Below are 13,392 nucleotides of genomic sequence, written 5' to 3'. Positions count from 1 at the left end.
CTGCATGAGCTTTCCCGACACTCACACCTCGGATACGTACTGTCTTTAGTTGCTGTTTTTAGAAGCTAGCTAGAGCACTAGTGCAGGAATGTAGCCTACAATGTGTTAGAACCTAGCTAATCCCCTGCTGACAGGATTTAGGTGAAGACAAAGTGAAATGACTGTTTGCAGCCATTGGGTCGTTCACTTCGCCTATATTTTATATCCCTTTTTGCCGTATAGGTTTAGACTCTTAGTCCCTGCCCTAGGGAGCTTATCTCCGGCATGGCCTATGCTGGAAGGTTATCCTGGCCTAAGTGCATCAGGCAGGCATGTATTTAAAAACAGAAACCGCCATGCTCCTGATGGGAAGAATCCTCTCTGACCAAACGTCTACACTGCAGGCTTTTTGCGCAAGAACTGCTTTACGCAAGAGTTCTTGAGCAAAAGGTCTTGCGCAAGAGCGCGTCCACACGGTCATGTGCTTTTGCGCAAGAGCATCCATGGCAGTGTGGACGCTCTCGCACAAGAAAGCTCTCATTGCCATTTTAGCCATAGGGGTTTCTTGCGCAAGAAACCCCTGTTGCCCGTCCACACTGCCTTCTCGCGCAAGAGCTCTTGTGCAACAGGGCTTATTCCTCATGGGGAGAGGAATAACTCTTGCGCAAGAAGCCCTCTTTTTTTCTGATGTTTCACTGTACATTTACTTGCGCAAGAACACGCGTGCAGTGTAGACGCTCTGCAAATTTTTGCGCAAAAGCGGCCGTTCTTGTGCAAAAAGCCTGTAGTGTAGACGTAACCTGAGGGTTTGGTCACAGTGGATTCGTCCCGTTAGGAGCGTGGCGGTTTACATGCCTGCCTGATGCACTTATGCCAGGATAGCCTTCCAGCATAGGCCATGCCTGAAAGAGGTGTTGGTGGAAGAGGGCTTTGCTCATATACTTGGTTCCAGGAGGCGCTGTTCCACTCTGCAAGGCCCTGCTGTGTCCACATAATCTCCACAGCGTAGGCATAGCCTTATGCTGCATTTGGACAGCCAACGGCAGAGCGGAACCCATCTTTAGCTGTGAACTCATCACCCCCGTAATACCTGTTAAGTTGCGTAGATTTGGACAAGAGAAACCACTGCAAATAAATGTGCTAAAATACTTTTGTAAATAATTGGGGGTGCTGAGAAGATTTTCCATTTACTGGAATCCTTGAAGGGCCACTCTACAAAGAAATATCACTTTAAAAAGTCTTGGTTACTTAGGCGCTGTATTAAAACGAAATTGTTTTTAAGAAACTTGTTGCCCTTTATGCTCGGTTCCTCTCTGCGCTGGGTTCATTGTGGACAGAGGCTGCGCTGGTCGGTGAAGCTTCCTCAGTGGAAAGGATGTTCCTTAGCTAGCACAATGCCGTTTTCGGTTTGGGTTGAGACTTTCAGAGCAGGATCCTAACCATGTCTCTTATTAAAGTTAATGGAAGGGATGTGGCTGGCTCTCTTGCGTGGCTTCACGAAATTAGCCGTCAGGATTTCACCACTGACATTTAAACACACAACAGAACCACTCCACTCTGGGGTTTCTGTAAAACTTTTCTAGCTTCCTAAATGGCCGCCTTTAGTGAAGCAGAAACCAGCACACAGGGATCCCATGACAGCGAGTATTTTGGCCTAAGTTTTCCCTTGGCCACGCAGGGAACTGGGCTGCAGGGGGGAATCTCTCCCCAAGCCTTGGAGGTGCTGGGGCTGGCAGAGGAGAGCCCCTCCGGTTGGCCCCAGCACTAAGCTTCTGCAGCCGGTGGAGGGGAGCCTTTTCCAGCCAGCCCCAGCAGGGAGCAATCCAGCTAAGACAAGCCCCAATCCCCTACTCCACCTTGAGTACCCCCTGCACCCCAAGTCCACAACTCCATCACAGAGCCTGTATACCCCACATCTTGACCCCGTCCCAGAGCCCTTGCACCTCTGCCCCAGCCCTGAACCCCTCACTCCTGCACCCCAACCCTCTGCCCCAGCCGTAAGTCCCCTCCTGCACGCTGAACCCCCTGGCTCCACTCCTGCCATGTGAATTTTATGTGCTCCAATAGGACAATGGTGTGTTGTGCAGCTGCACCAGTGCGCAAAAGAAAATGGGAGCACTGATCTTCACCCTGTTTTATGTACTGCTTTGCATCCAGGCTCTTACCCACACACTATTTTTTGGTCCAGACAGGAAATGTTTGTATTTACTCCCTTGGCTCAGAAGGGGTTCCAAGGTACTGCCAGTTGGGGGGGCTGGAACAGTTTGTATAGTGGGGGGGCTGAGAGTTGTTGAACCCCTTTGTAAGCCCTGTGTAGGGGGGAAACCACTTGAAGCCAGAGGGTGGAGGAGCGCCCCTCGTTCCTGCCCCCATGCTGCAGGTGTGCACCCTCCTCCTTTGACTCTCAACTTCTTATCTTTCAGGCTCTCAGCATCACGTCGACAAGGCGCTGAGTCTGATCGGGAAGAAGTTCAAGGAATTGAGCCTCACCAACATTTACGCTCCTCCCGCCCCGTCTCTGATGCTGCATTCCCTCCCTATGACTTCCTGGGTAAGCCCGTGGCAACGTGCTGGCAGGGTTAAGCGGCGTGGCTGTGCATCGGAGAGGTTTCCATAGAGTCATGTTGCGTTCTCCCTTCGTGTCGACTGTCCTATTTCCAGGAGCTTTTTTTTTCCCCCCTGTTAAGCAAATGCTAATGATGGCCTCAATGAGCAGGCCTTTTCCGCACTTACTGGACATCCTGAAAAATCCATCCTGTAGCTCTAGTGCCTGCTCAGCACAGACTAAATGGTGCCCTGGCCTCAGACCAAGAACCCTTTCTTGATCCATAGCAGTAAGCATACAACCATCTAGCCCCACTGAGATTCCTTCAAGAAGGCCTCTTACCAATGTGGTTGTTGCATGCCTGACTGATCCATCCGTCGTTGTGCTGCCCTGAGTTTAAGGTCCTGGAACACACTCCAGAAAATGGGCCTGCAGCCCAAACATGTTTAAACGCCAGCAAGCACCCCTCTGACATCACTGACGTTTGCCGGCAGGCTCCAGGAAGTAGCTTTTGGTTTGTGGCTGCAGTGATATTCTGAGTCAGTTCTTACGAAAGATCCGCTATTGAGAGGATTGAATTCTGTGCCTGTTGAGTGCCATGTGACTTTTAGAATCATGCTGAGTTATTGCATTCCAGTGGAATCACTTTCCCTCATACGCAGAGCCCTGTGCGGCTACAAAATTTGTATCCACATCTATAGCCACAAAAATGAGCCACGGATAGCTGCTTTTATATCCGTGGATATCCTCATCCATGGATGTCAAGTGGATATCCACGAATTTGCAGGGTTCTAGATACAGAATTTATATTTGCATCCATATCAGCAAAAATACTCTGTGGATGTCCACATCCGTGGATGCAGATACTCCTGGATGTAAAGCAGATTTCTGTAGATTTGCAGTTCAAATCTGGCATCAAAATTAACCTCAGCATTTTCTTCACATTATTTTACACCTTTCTCTTTTTCCAGATGTCTGTAAATAACAGTCCTCTTGATTATAGATCCTACCGGTTACGTGGTAGACTCTGACTTTGGAACAGCCACTATGTAGCCATCAGGCTTTTGAAGGCGTACTATAACTCAACAAAATTGAATGCACCTATCACAACCTGAGCTACAGGGAGTTTCTCTTTAAGGTTCTAACCAGAGGCAGCAAGGAGGATGTTGCATGTTTCTCATTCTTGGCGCCTTCCCTTTTAGGCTTGTTATAACCTTAAAGAGAAGCTCCTTGCATCTCAGGTTGTGATGGGGTGTTTGATTTTGTTGAGTTACAGTAGGCCATCAAAAGCTGGATGGCTACACGGTGGCCTGCGTGAACTGACTTGGCAGGGAAACCAAGCGAAAGTGCCTTCATCGCAGAAACCTCCCTCACAAACTGCGGCTGCTACTTTGGCCATCTCTGTAGAGAGGCCAGGTGCTCAGACGAGCATGGAATTAAGCTATTTGACAAGAAGGGAACCTGCTAGATAAGGGCTGAGGGTCTTTTGTCGGGATGGCCCGAAAGGAGCGTGCGTTGTCGTTCCCTGCCTTGTGGATAAATAGCACCGACATTACACTTGCAGCTGCACACGGTGCTCAGTCGCTGCCCTACAAAAGAAACGCTGGGCATGGGTTTCTCAAGCTGTGGGTCGGGGCCCCAAAGTGGATGGGGACCTCATTTTAATGGGGGTGCCAGAGCTGGCTTAGGACGAACTGAAGCATGAACCCTGGGCAGCAGGGCTGAGGTTACAGGCTCCCTGCCCAGGGTAGTGGGTCTCAGGCTTTGCCCTGGCTCCTGTGGGGCTTGGGCAGTCTTAGGCTTCACCTCTTTCTCTCCGCCCCCCCCCCCCCCCCCAAAGGTCGTGGGTCATGGTTTCAGGGGCAGTCCAAGGCGGGCAGCTGGCACCCCAGGTGGAACAGGCGATCAGCGCCCCCGCCTGCACGGCCCTCAATGGCGTGACGTCATCATTGGGAGCCCCGTTGAAGGAGGCGGCCGAGTTGGCCTATACGCATGTGCCGCCCCGTGTGGTTTTTGTCCTCAGAGGGGTGTGATGGAATGAAGTTTGAAACCCCCCCCACCCCGCCACACTCCAATCCAGTCCCCTTCATTGGGACATATGTCAACAATGACTCCCCCTGAGCCAGTGCTAAGTTCCAGTTGAGGCAAAGCTCTACAGAGCCTGTTGCTAAACTCCTGAGCCATTCAGGCCCCTTGCTTTGTGTAAGGAGGGGGAGGGGGTATCCAAGGAACCAAGTTCTGTGCTAGCCTTTGGAAGGTGTGACACTCACCCTCTCGCTCGCTCTCCCTGTGGCAGCTCATGCTTCCAGACGGAGTCACCGTAGAAGTCATCGTCGTGAACCAAGTCAACGCAGGACACATGTTTGTGCAGCAACACACGCACCCCACCTTCCACGTGCTGCGCAGCCTGGACCAGCAGATGTTCGTCTGCTATTCGCAGCCTGGCATCCCAACACTGCCGACTCCAGTAGAAGGCAAGTCCCGTCATTCCTCGTGCATCATCAGGCCGCAAGGCTCCTCCTGGGGTCTGTCCCTGATCTCTCCTAGTAGCAGCTAGCAGACTTTCTCTTCTGTGCTTCATGGTAACTTGAGTCCGGAGTGCCCAGGAAGGATTTTTTGGTGGTGGTGGTGGTGGTGGTGTTTTGTTTTTTACTGCCTCTTCTCTGCACTCCCTAATAAGTCAAACTACAGGTTGAACCTCTCTAGTCCGGCACCTCAGGAGCTGATCGGTGCTGAACCAGAAAATTTGCCGAACCACAGGGGTCAATATTGTCTCGCAGCATTACTGCTTTCCGGGCTCTTCGAAGACATTTAGGGGTAAATTAGAGCTAAAGAACAGCACAGAACACAGAGCCAGGACTGGGGGAAATCCATGAGACATGGACTTTCAGCTCACTAGAAGCCGGACCATGGATGTTGCCGGATTAGAGAGGTTCAAGCTGTACAAGTTTTCTCAAGTTTGCTCCCATTCAGCAGCGAAGCCAGAACCAGCCAGGGGTGAGACAACAGAGAACTTGTATAAAAATGGGACGTAATTATTTTTGCATAGCTTAATTCGTGTGTAAATAGCGTTTCTTCGAGGCATGTCCCTGTGCTTGGAATCGGAGATTGGTGGTAGCAGTGCCTAGTGTGGTTGTGCATGGGTGACCAGTCAGCCCTTGGTTCCTTATCTACTGCCTTTGGCTTGAGTTAAAGTGCCTAGCAGTGCCTCATTTACCTCTAGAAAACATACTTTATAGTAGTTATCAGACCAAGTTTTTAGATAACTATTATTCCCTGTACTGCTTAATTCAAAAAAAATAAGGCTTCCCCCCCCCCCCCCCCCCCCATTCCCTTAGAGTGGGTAGATAAGTTTTTACGTTCCTTTAGAGTTTACTGCTACCTTCTGCTGGCGATGGTCTCTCCGGCACCCCTGCACTGCTTGGCTCCAAACAGGATCCGACTTATTCGGAAAAGTAACGTGAAATAAACAGATTTTGCGGTGCCTACACATGGGTTAGAGGGCAGTGGAAGATGCGTTTTAAAAGCCGCATTTAAAACGTCTAGCCAGGACCCTTATAGACTTTGTGGAAGGGGTCTCAAAGCTCCGGTTTCAGGACCTCATCAAATATCAGAACAGTAGGTCAGGTGGGCGGCAGCAGACAATGCCCCATCTGGCTACTGCAGGGCTTTCATGCTTCCCTTTTGAAGCCTCTGCTGATGGCCAGTCTCAGATGGGACACTGAACTAGATGCAGCTCTGTTCTGATCCGGTCTAGGGGTTTTGATCTTCCTCCCAAGGAAAATTGAAACCAGAACGCCTCTGGCCAATTCTAAACTACTCCACGAGCTTGGAACATGAAGCATGAATTAGGCTTCTCTGTAGGGACAGACGGGGCGTGTTTTATTTGCCTTTCCCATTGCGGGTGTTTTCATCTTGCCTTGTCAGTCAGGGAACTGCATTGCTGTGCGTTCCCGAGGATGTTTGCTGCCGGCCCCCTAATTATAACATCAGGATTATTTTCTTTGCTATCAGACACTGTCATTTTCTCCTATGTAGAGGTATAATTTCTGGCAATGCCTCCAGATTGTTGGCGTGCAGGGTAGGGTGGGGGAGAAGATTTCCCGACATAGCTGTTTCTGCTGTCGGGTGTAGGGGCTCAGCATGAGATATCCACCTTAAAATAAGGGGCTGTTTAGTGGAGCAAGAGGGCAGCGTGGGTGGGTCTGGATGGTTTCTTGGTGGTTCAGAAAAGTGCCAACTCATTTGGGTTTTTTTCCCTTGGAGGGCAGCTTCCAGAGAATAGATGCTCGTCCGCTTCCTAGAGCAGCACTGAGACTCGGCGTGCTCCCGTACGGGGCTGCTCGGCCGTTCGCTAAAGCTCTGAGGGCTCGTCAAGACTGCAGCCCTCTTCCGAAAGGGCCAATTGAAAGCCCAAATGAAGCGCAGTTTTAAATATCCCGTGCTTCATTTGCATATTTGTGTCCGGTCGCTGTTTCAAAAAAGGGTATTTCTAAAGTGAAACCGCAGTCTAAATGCAGTTCTTTTTTGGGGGAACCCCCTTTTTCGAAAGAACCCGTACTCATTTTTTCTGGAGTATGGGATCTTTCGAAAAAGGGTTTTTTTCTAAAGAACCGTGTCTAGACTACGGTTTCTCTTTCGAAATACCCTTTTTCGAAACAGCAACCGGACGCAAATATGCAAACGAAGTGCGGGATATTTAAATCTATGCTTCATTTGTGCTTTCGATCCAGGCTCATTTACATCCCTCTTTTGAAAGGGGGATGTAGTCTAGGCATAGCCTGAGTGTTTCTCTTGCCCAAGCTACTCGTGTTGAGCTACTTAAAAAAAAAAAAAAAAAAAAAAAAGCAGGTGAAATGCAGACGGTGTAGAGTGTGTTTAAACGCGTCTTATTACTACAGGCAGGGTTAGTCCTACATATGCTTAACTTCACCACGCAGAGCGGCGGAGATAGAGGTGTTACCACAGCTGCTAGTGGCTCTGGCCATACTTGTGCTAGGCCCAGTACACTCTCAGTGAGAGACAGCCCTTCTCTGAAGACTTTGAGGTGAGAACACGGGACACAAGGTGGGAGAGGAAACTGAGGCACAAAGGTTCACTGACTTGCCTATTCACCCAGTAGGTCATTGGCAGAGCTAGCAAGAGAAACCAGGACTCCTGAATTCCAGTCCAGTGCTCTGCTATATCGTGCCACCTCCTTGCTGCGGGTCCCCAAGGTGTCTCGTCCAAAAGCAGCACAGGAATCAGGGTGTCCTCCCTTGGGCAGCGCTTGTTCCGTTGTCTCCGTTGATCCAGTGGGATTTTGGGAACTGGGCACTAACGTTGGATCTTTTCCCTCTGCCTTGCTGTGCTTTGCAGTTGGCGTGATCTGTGCCGCTCCGGGCTTGGATGGCGCTTGGTGGCGGGCTCAGGTCGTCGGCTACTTCAAAGAGAACAGCGAAGTGGAGATCAGATACGTGGACTACGGCGGGTACGAGAGAGTTAAAATCGACACGCTCAGGCAAATCAGGTCAGGAGCTCTGTTTTTTCCTCCCTTGAGGGAACACAAATGGTTGAATTTTGATAACTGAGGCTACGTCTACACAGGGAAGGTTTGGCAACAAGTGATGTCGACATGCAGAAGTCGCCAGAAGTGAAAACTGGTCAAACCAGTTTTTCTGCCTCCCATTGTCGACATTTCCTGGCCATGTTGCGAACGCCCCTGTCGACAGATAGAGCGAAGCAGTGTGGGTAAACATCCCACAGGGCAGTGTTGTGGGAAGGCAAAGCTGATCCCTGTGCTTCTTGAGATTCCCTTGTAGCTCTTTGGATTCTTCGTGCTGAGTAATGTCCAAGCAGCACAGCCGTCTCTCCAGCCCTACCGCTGCAGCAGCACCCTGCCTGCCGCTGTGTTGCTAGCAGGGCAGAACAGGTGCTTCGCAATGATTTGTTCTCCGTTTGATCCCCAAACAGAGCAGCTCACTCAGCTGTCACGTTTCCTGGAGCTTTGGAAGGGCAGGGGAGGGAGGCAGCAGAGATCACAAAACACTGAGCAGAGCCCTCAGGCAAGGCATTGTTGGATACTGGCGGAAGCCAGTTCTCTCGACAACACAAACGGGAGTCCATGCTGGCTCCTTTGTCGACAGTAGAAGGAGTGGAAAAGACAAACGTCTCTTGCAGGGATGGAAATTTTTTATCGCCGGAAATGGGGGTGTGTTCCCAACAAAAGTCTCATTGGCGTGTAAACACTCTCGCTGTTCTGTAGAGATGTTAAAATGCGTTTTCCTGAGGTAAATGTGTAACCGTTGAAAATTTCAGTGGTTACACGGGGGAGAGGTGGGAACTGGCACCAGCTACCATGGAGCGCGCCCCCTCCCCCTGCTGCACGGTACTGCCTCTGTTGAGGGGGTTTGCATGTAACCGTGAAGATTAACCAATGGACCCAGGCTCATTGCTTAACCATTTACATGTTTACCCTATCACATCTCTGCTGTTTTGCTGCCAACAGGCAGGTTTGGGTAACACAAGCCAATGCAGACAAGACCTGAGGGTAATGGCTTAATAGGTGGATGTGTTTCTGCAGTATAAGGAAAGCATTGGGGGGATGGTTCTCTCTACAAGGCACAACTATGTGGGACACCACCTGGCTTCCTCACTGATACGCCTAGCTCTTACGTAGTGCTATCCTCAGAAGTGTCTCAGCACTCCCCAGAGAAGGGCAGATCAGTCGTGGGTAAACTGAGGAACAGAACAGTGACTTGTCTAATGGCACCCGTCAGCAAAACTAGGACTAGACCTTCAACCTACCTGCTGCTTCCAGTACCCAGTCCTCTGGGCCGGGCTGTTCTCCCATAAGCTGTGTCCCACTGAAGAGACATGCTGGGTGTATTGGGAGAGCGACTCGCTTGTTCTCTGCCTGGTGGGGGACGATGGCGCGCAGAACATGTGGACAGCTGGAGCAGGGAGAGACATCAGCCTTTCAGAGAGCATTCTCCCCCTTCCCAGGGGGCACTGCTTGCCTGCTGACTTGTGGCCTGCCAGAGGAGATGGTACAGAGCCAGGGCAGGGGAAGACAACGGGGGAGAGCAAACAAATGGAGAAGCACCTGCGGGGGGGGGGGGGGGTGTCTTTATCTTCAGCTTCCTACCTCAGCAAGGGCAAGGTTTTCTAGCCTGTCTGGCCGTTGCTTGGCTGCTGTTAGACGAGGTGCCAGCGACTGTCGACTATTAGCAGTAGGGACGCACGATCCTGTTTGGTTTAACCAGTTAACTGATTGAAGGAGGCTTGGCGCGGGAGTTCCATCCCAGACAGCTGGAGCGGCTCTGCCTGCCACAGCCAGGCTGGAGCAGTCCATGGCCATGTCGGGCCAGAAACAGCAAGGGGAGTCGCGGGGAGGGCTACTGGCTTCCCTGCCTCACAAGGCTGCCGACTCCCAGTCCAGGTGGGCTAGGAACCAGCAACTCCATGGGGCTGGAGCAGACCTCCACCGGCAGCGGGCCATAGGCGGGAGGCTGCTCCCATGTAACCGCTACCCAGTAAGCATCATCCATTAAGGGTGATGCTTACTGGTTATCCGTCCCTGTCCCTATTTAACAGTGCTCGTCAGTGTGCCAAACATTGGAGCCTGGTCTGTGCTCCAGCTGCCAGTGGAGAAGCTGATAAGGTGGTAGGGAGACTGAGAATTCTCTGACACTGCATGTCGTAGGCCCTGGCCGAGACGAGGCAGCAATTTCAATATCGTGGTGATGCTGAGAGGGGCCCGGATGAGCTCAGGGCACAGCGTGCCGGGCACTCAGTGTAACAAGCCCATTGTAAGCCATGTCCCTTCCTCAGAGTTGACCAAGGATGGGAGAAACCGAGCACTCCCTTTTCACGTGGTGAACTGAGCTGAAGTGAAAGAACCCAGATCTCTCGTTCCCACGCCTTAGCACAAGAGGATCCTGTCCCCCTCGTATGCATTGTGCTCAAACTCCAGGGACGGGTACCGCATTGATTCGTCTGGCTGTCACTGATCGGAAGCAAATAATTCCTGTCCTAGCAGCCTTCACTGGTTTAAAAAGGAGTGAGAATTAGGGCAGAAGTGTGGTCTTCTACTCAAGTTGATTCTTTTTCTCTTTTAAGGTCTGATTTTGTAACACTACCTTTCCAAGGAGCAGAAGTTTTATTAGACAACGTGGTGCCGCTTCCAGGTAACGTCGATCACTGAAGAGAAACTAATAAGAGGAGCTCATGGTACTGAGTTAAACAAGGTGCTCTTAGTTTAGAAGCCAACCCTACTGGCCCCATGGTCCCCGCAGCACTTTCACAATTTGCATCGACTATTCAATTAGTCAGTTAATTTAAATGTAACATCCCTACAACAACACAGGTTACTAGAAAGTGGAGCTGAATTATTTTTTTTCTTGCTTTGTGTTTGCTTTTGCCAACACTGTGGGGACTAGTGACACTATCTTTCGTGTCTCCTGTGTGTGTCTTTTTTAGCTGTGCATGGAAAGCTAGGAAAAATAAGAGAATGTAACTTAAAACCACAAACTGGCAGAATTACCAGAGGGCAGCTGGGGAACTAGAACTACTTGATAAACTCCACTTTGCCAATGAACTAGATAACTAGATGCACTGTCCCTTTTAAAGTAACTGTAAATAAATGCAAGCAGATTAATTCTTCAGTCTCTAGAAAACCTCCTATATTTCCATACAGTCGCTTACATGGTGTTCAGCTAGTGCCTAAAAGGCTTTTCAGTTCTTGAGACTGACGGTTGTTACCCCTACCCATTCGTAGTGCCTTTTGATGTCAGCACTCTGGAAACCCAGCACTGGCAGTAAGCACAAGGTTTGCCTCTGCCAAGGCTGTAGAGCAGTGGTGGGCAACCCAGGGCCTGCGGGCCTCCTGTACCCCATTGGGGCTCCATTTGTGGCCTGCAAGACATTTTATTTACTGCTGCCCTCGCACAGGGTTGCCAGATTTGTCATACCTGTACAGTAATTCCTCATTTAACACATGCCCGCTTAACAAGTTTTTGCGATAGCATGGTTGTTTTTTTTAGGGAATGTTTTTGAATTACACGACCGTCCCCGGAATAACACGATTTCCCCAGCTGGCCTGTTGCCGGCGGCTGCATGGGGCTTCCCCTGCAAAGCGGCAGGGGGTTCGCCCCTCACTGCTCTGTTCCCTGCTGACTCCCCCTCGCCGGACGCCTTGCCCCCGCTTGCAGGCCGGTGGCTGGGTTTCCCCAGCCGGCCCATCGCTGGCGGCTGCGTGGGGTTTCCCCCGCCTCCCTGCAAAGCAGTGGAGAATTTGCCGTTCGCTGCGTCGTTCCCTGGCAACCCCTCGCCAGCTGCAGTGCAGGTCCAGGCAGACCCGTCACGGGCATACTCCCACCCCAGTCCCCCTCTCTTCCCCTCCCCTCTCCTCCCCTTCCCCAGAGCCAAACACCTCCCCTTCCTGCTGTAACCCAGTCCCCTTTCTCTCCCAACCTTATGTCCTGGTCCCAACAGACACCACCGCTTGAAACGCAACCCCCAATTTTCAATGGGAAAATTGACCCCGTAAACACGTTTTCACTTAACACAATCATTTTCTGAAACCTATTTATAGTGTTAAATGAGGAATTACTGTATTCAGGTGACACACCCATAATGCAGGGGCATGTGAGATGCGTGCTGATTCCACACAACACTGACGGTCAGAGCTGTGCGCACCCTCTGCATCCAATGAAAGCGCTGCCCCGGTCCTCTTGCGCACCCTGCAAATTCTAGGTACGGAAATGCCACTAGCAAAACTACCCCATCCCAGGAGACCATCTTGGTTGTGACCATCTTGCAGCCCACTCGCTAGTCTAGATTGCCTGCTTCAGGGGGATGGCAGAAGCTGAACTTCTTTCCATCCCTAGCTGCCAGCAACAGAGTTCATGGTTTGCATGCACTCTGCAATAAGAGAACTCTTGCCACATCCTCAGCAGCATGGGGAGCGTCTTGGCCGATGATGCTGGAGATGTCTCAGGAGGGTGGATCAAAAGGGTAGGTGGACAAAAACCAAAGTTCATTTGGAAACAACTTGATCTTGCCACGTAAAGGCCCCAGGTAGTCTAAGCCCAAAACACAGAATTTTGTTTGTCCCACTTCCTCAAAACAGTGTTTTCCACGTCATGCCTGGAAATCTGACACATCCGTGTTCAGACATCCTTCAGCTTGGACAATGAAAAGTACGCAGACCATGTTAATGAAGAGCACCGCTTGCAATGTTAAAATTCCACCCACCCTGCAAGGGATTTCTTTTCTTGCAGGTTACATTCCATTGACTAGTGCTGAGTTTCTGTTCAGATATTAAACTCCCCACAGGACGAGTGAGGTCCTGGAGCTTCCTGAACGTACAGCTGCCTGGTTAAAAACTGAAACATGAATGTAATTGATCGTATGTAAAGACACAATTGTCCTTAGGAATTCCTTTCACTCCCTTTATGCACATGTGGCTGCTGAGCCAGGATCCTTTTAAAAAGAGAACTTGTTCATAATCTCCCCTTTGAGAAACATTTTTGCATGATCTTGTTGGGCTTCATAGAGTGTATAGTCCTGTAGTGCCCATGAGTGAGGTTCTTGGGCTTGACTTATGCAGGAGACCAGACTAGATAATCGCAATAGGTTTTAAGGCCAGACGAAACAGAGCCAGTGAACGTCTGACTTGCCTTTTCTCTTTCTTTCCAAAGATGAGGATCACTTTTCATCAGAAGCTGACACATCTGTGAGTGAGATGACCAGAGGCACACCCCTGCTTGCACAGGTATGTCAGTCACTCTGGTTTTGGGACGAGTGCAGTGGCTGCTGCAATGCCGTGTCCAGTGGGGGCGTTAGTAATTCAGGACGGATGTTGATAATCGGAGAGGGGTCAGAGA

The 13,392-nt window shown here is 50.6% G+C and overlaps 1 protein-coding gene across 1 annotated transcript in view; it reads left to right on the top strand.

Annotated features, from left to right (window-relative positions):
- The window catches only part of AKAP1 (A-kinase anchoring protein 1), a 56,849-nt gene that overhangs the window by 39,865 nt on the left and 3,592 nt on the right, over positions 1-13,392 (top strand). The window contains exons 5-9 of the mRNA XM_075904828.1: positions 2,403-2,530; positions 4,821-4,998; positions 7,883-8,033; positions 10,625-10,692; positions 13,207-13,280. Coding sequence (XP_075760943.1) covers positions 2,403-2,530; positions 4,821-4,998; positions 7,883-8,033; positions 10,625-10,692; positions 13,207-13,280 — 599 coding nt within the window. The remainder of the gene's footprint in view (positions 1-2,402; positions 2,531-4,820; positions 4,999-7,882; positions 8,034-10,624; positions 10,693-13,206; positions 13,281-13,392) is intronic.

This window comes from Pelodiscus sinensis, chromosome 21, assembly GCF_049634645.1.
Source record: "Pelodiscus sinensis isolate JC-2024 chromosome 21, ASM4963464v1, whole genome shotgun sequence".
NCBI lineage: Eukaryota > Metazoa > Chordata > Testudines > Trionychidae > Pelodiscus > Pelodiscus sinensis.
The sequence above is the reverse complement of the archived record's forward strand: the minus strand, read 5'-3'. Positions and strand labels throughout refer to the sequence as shown.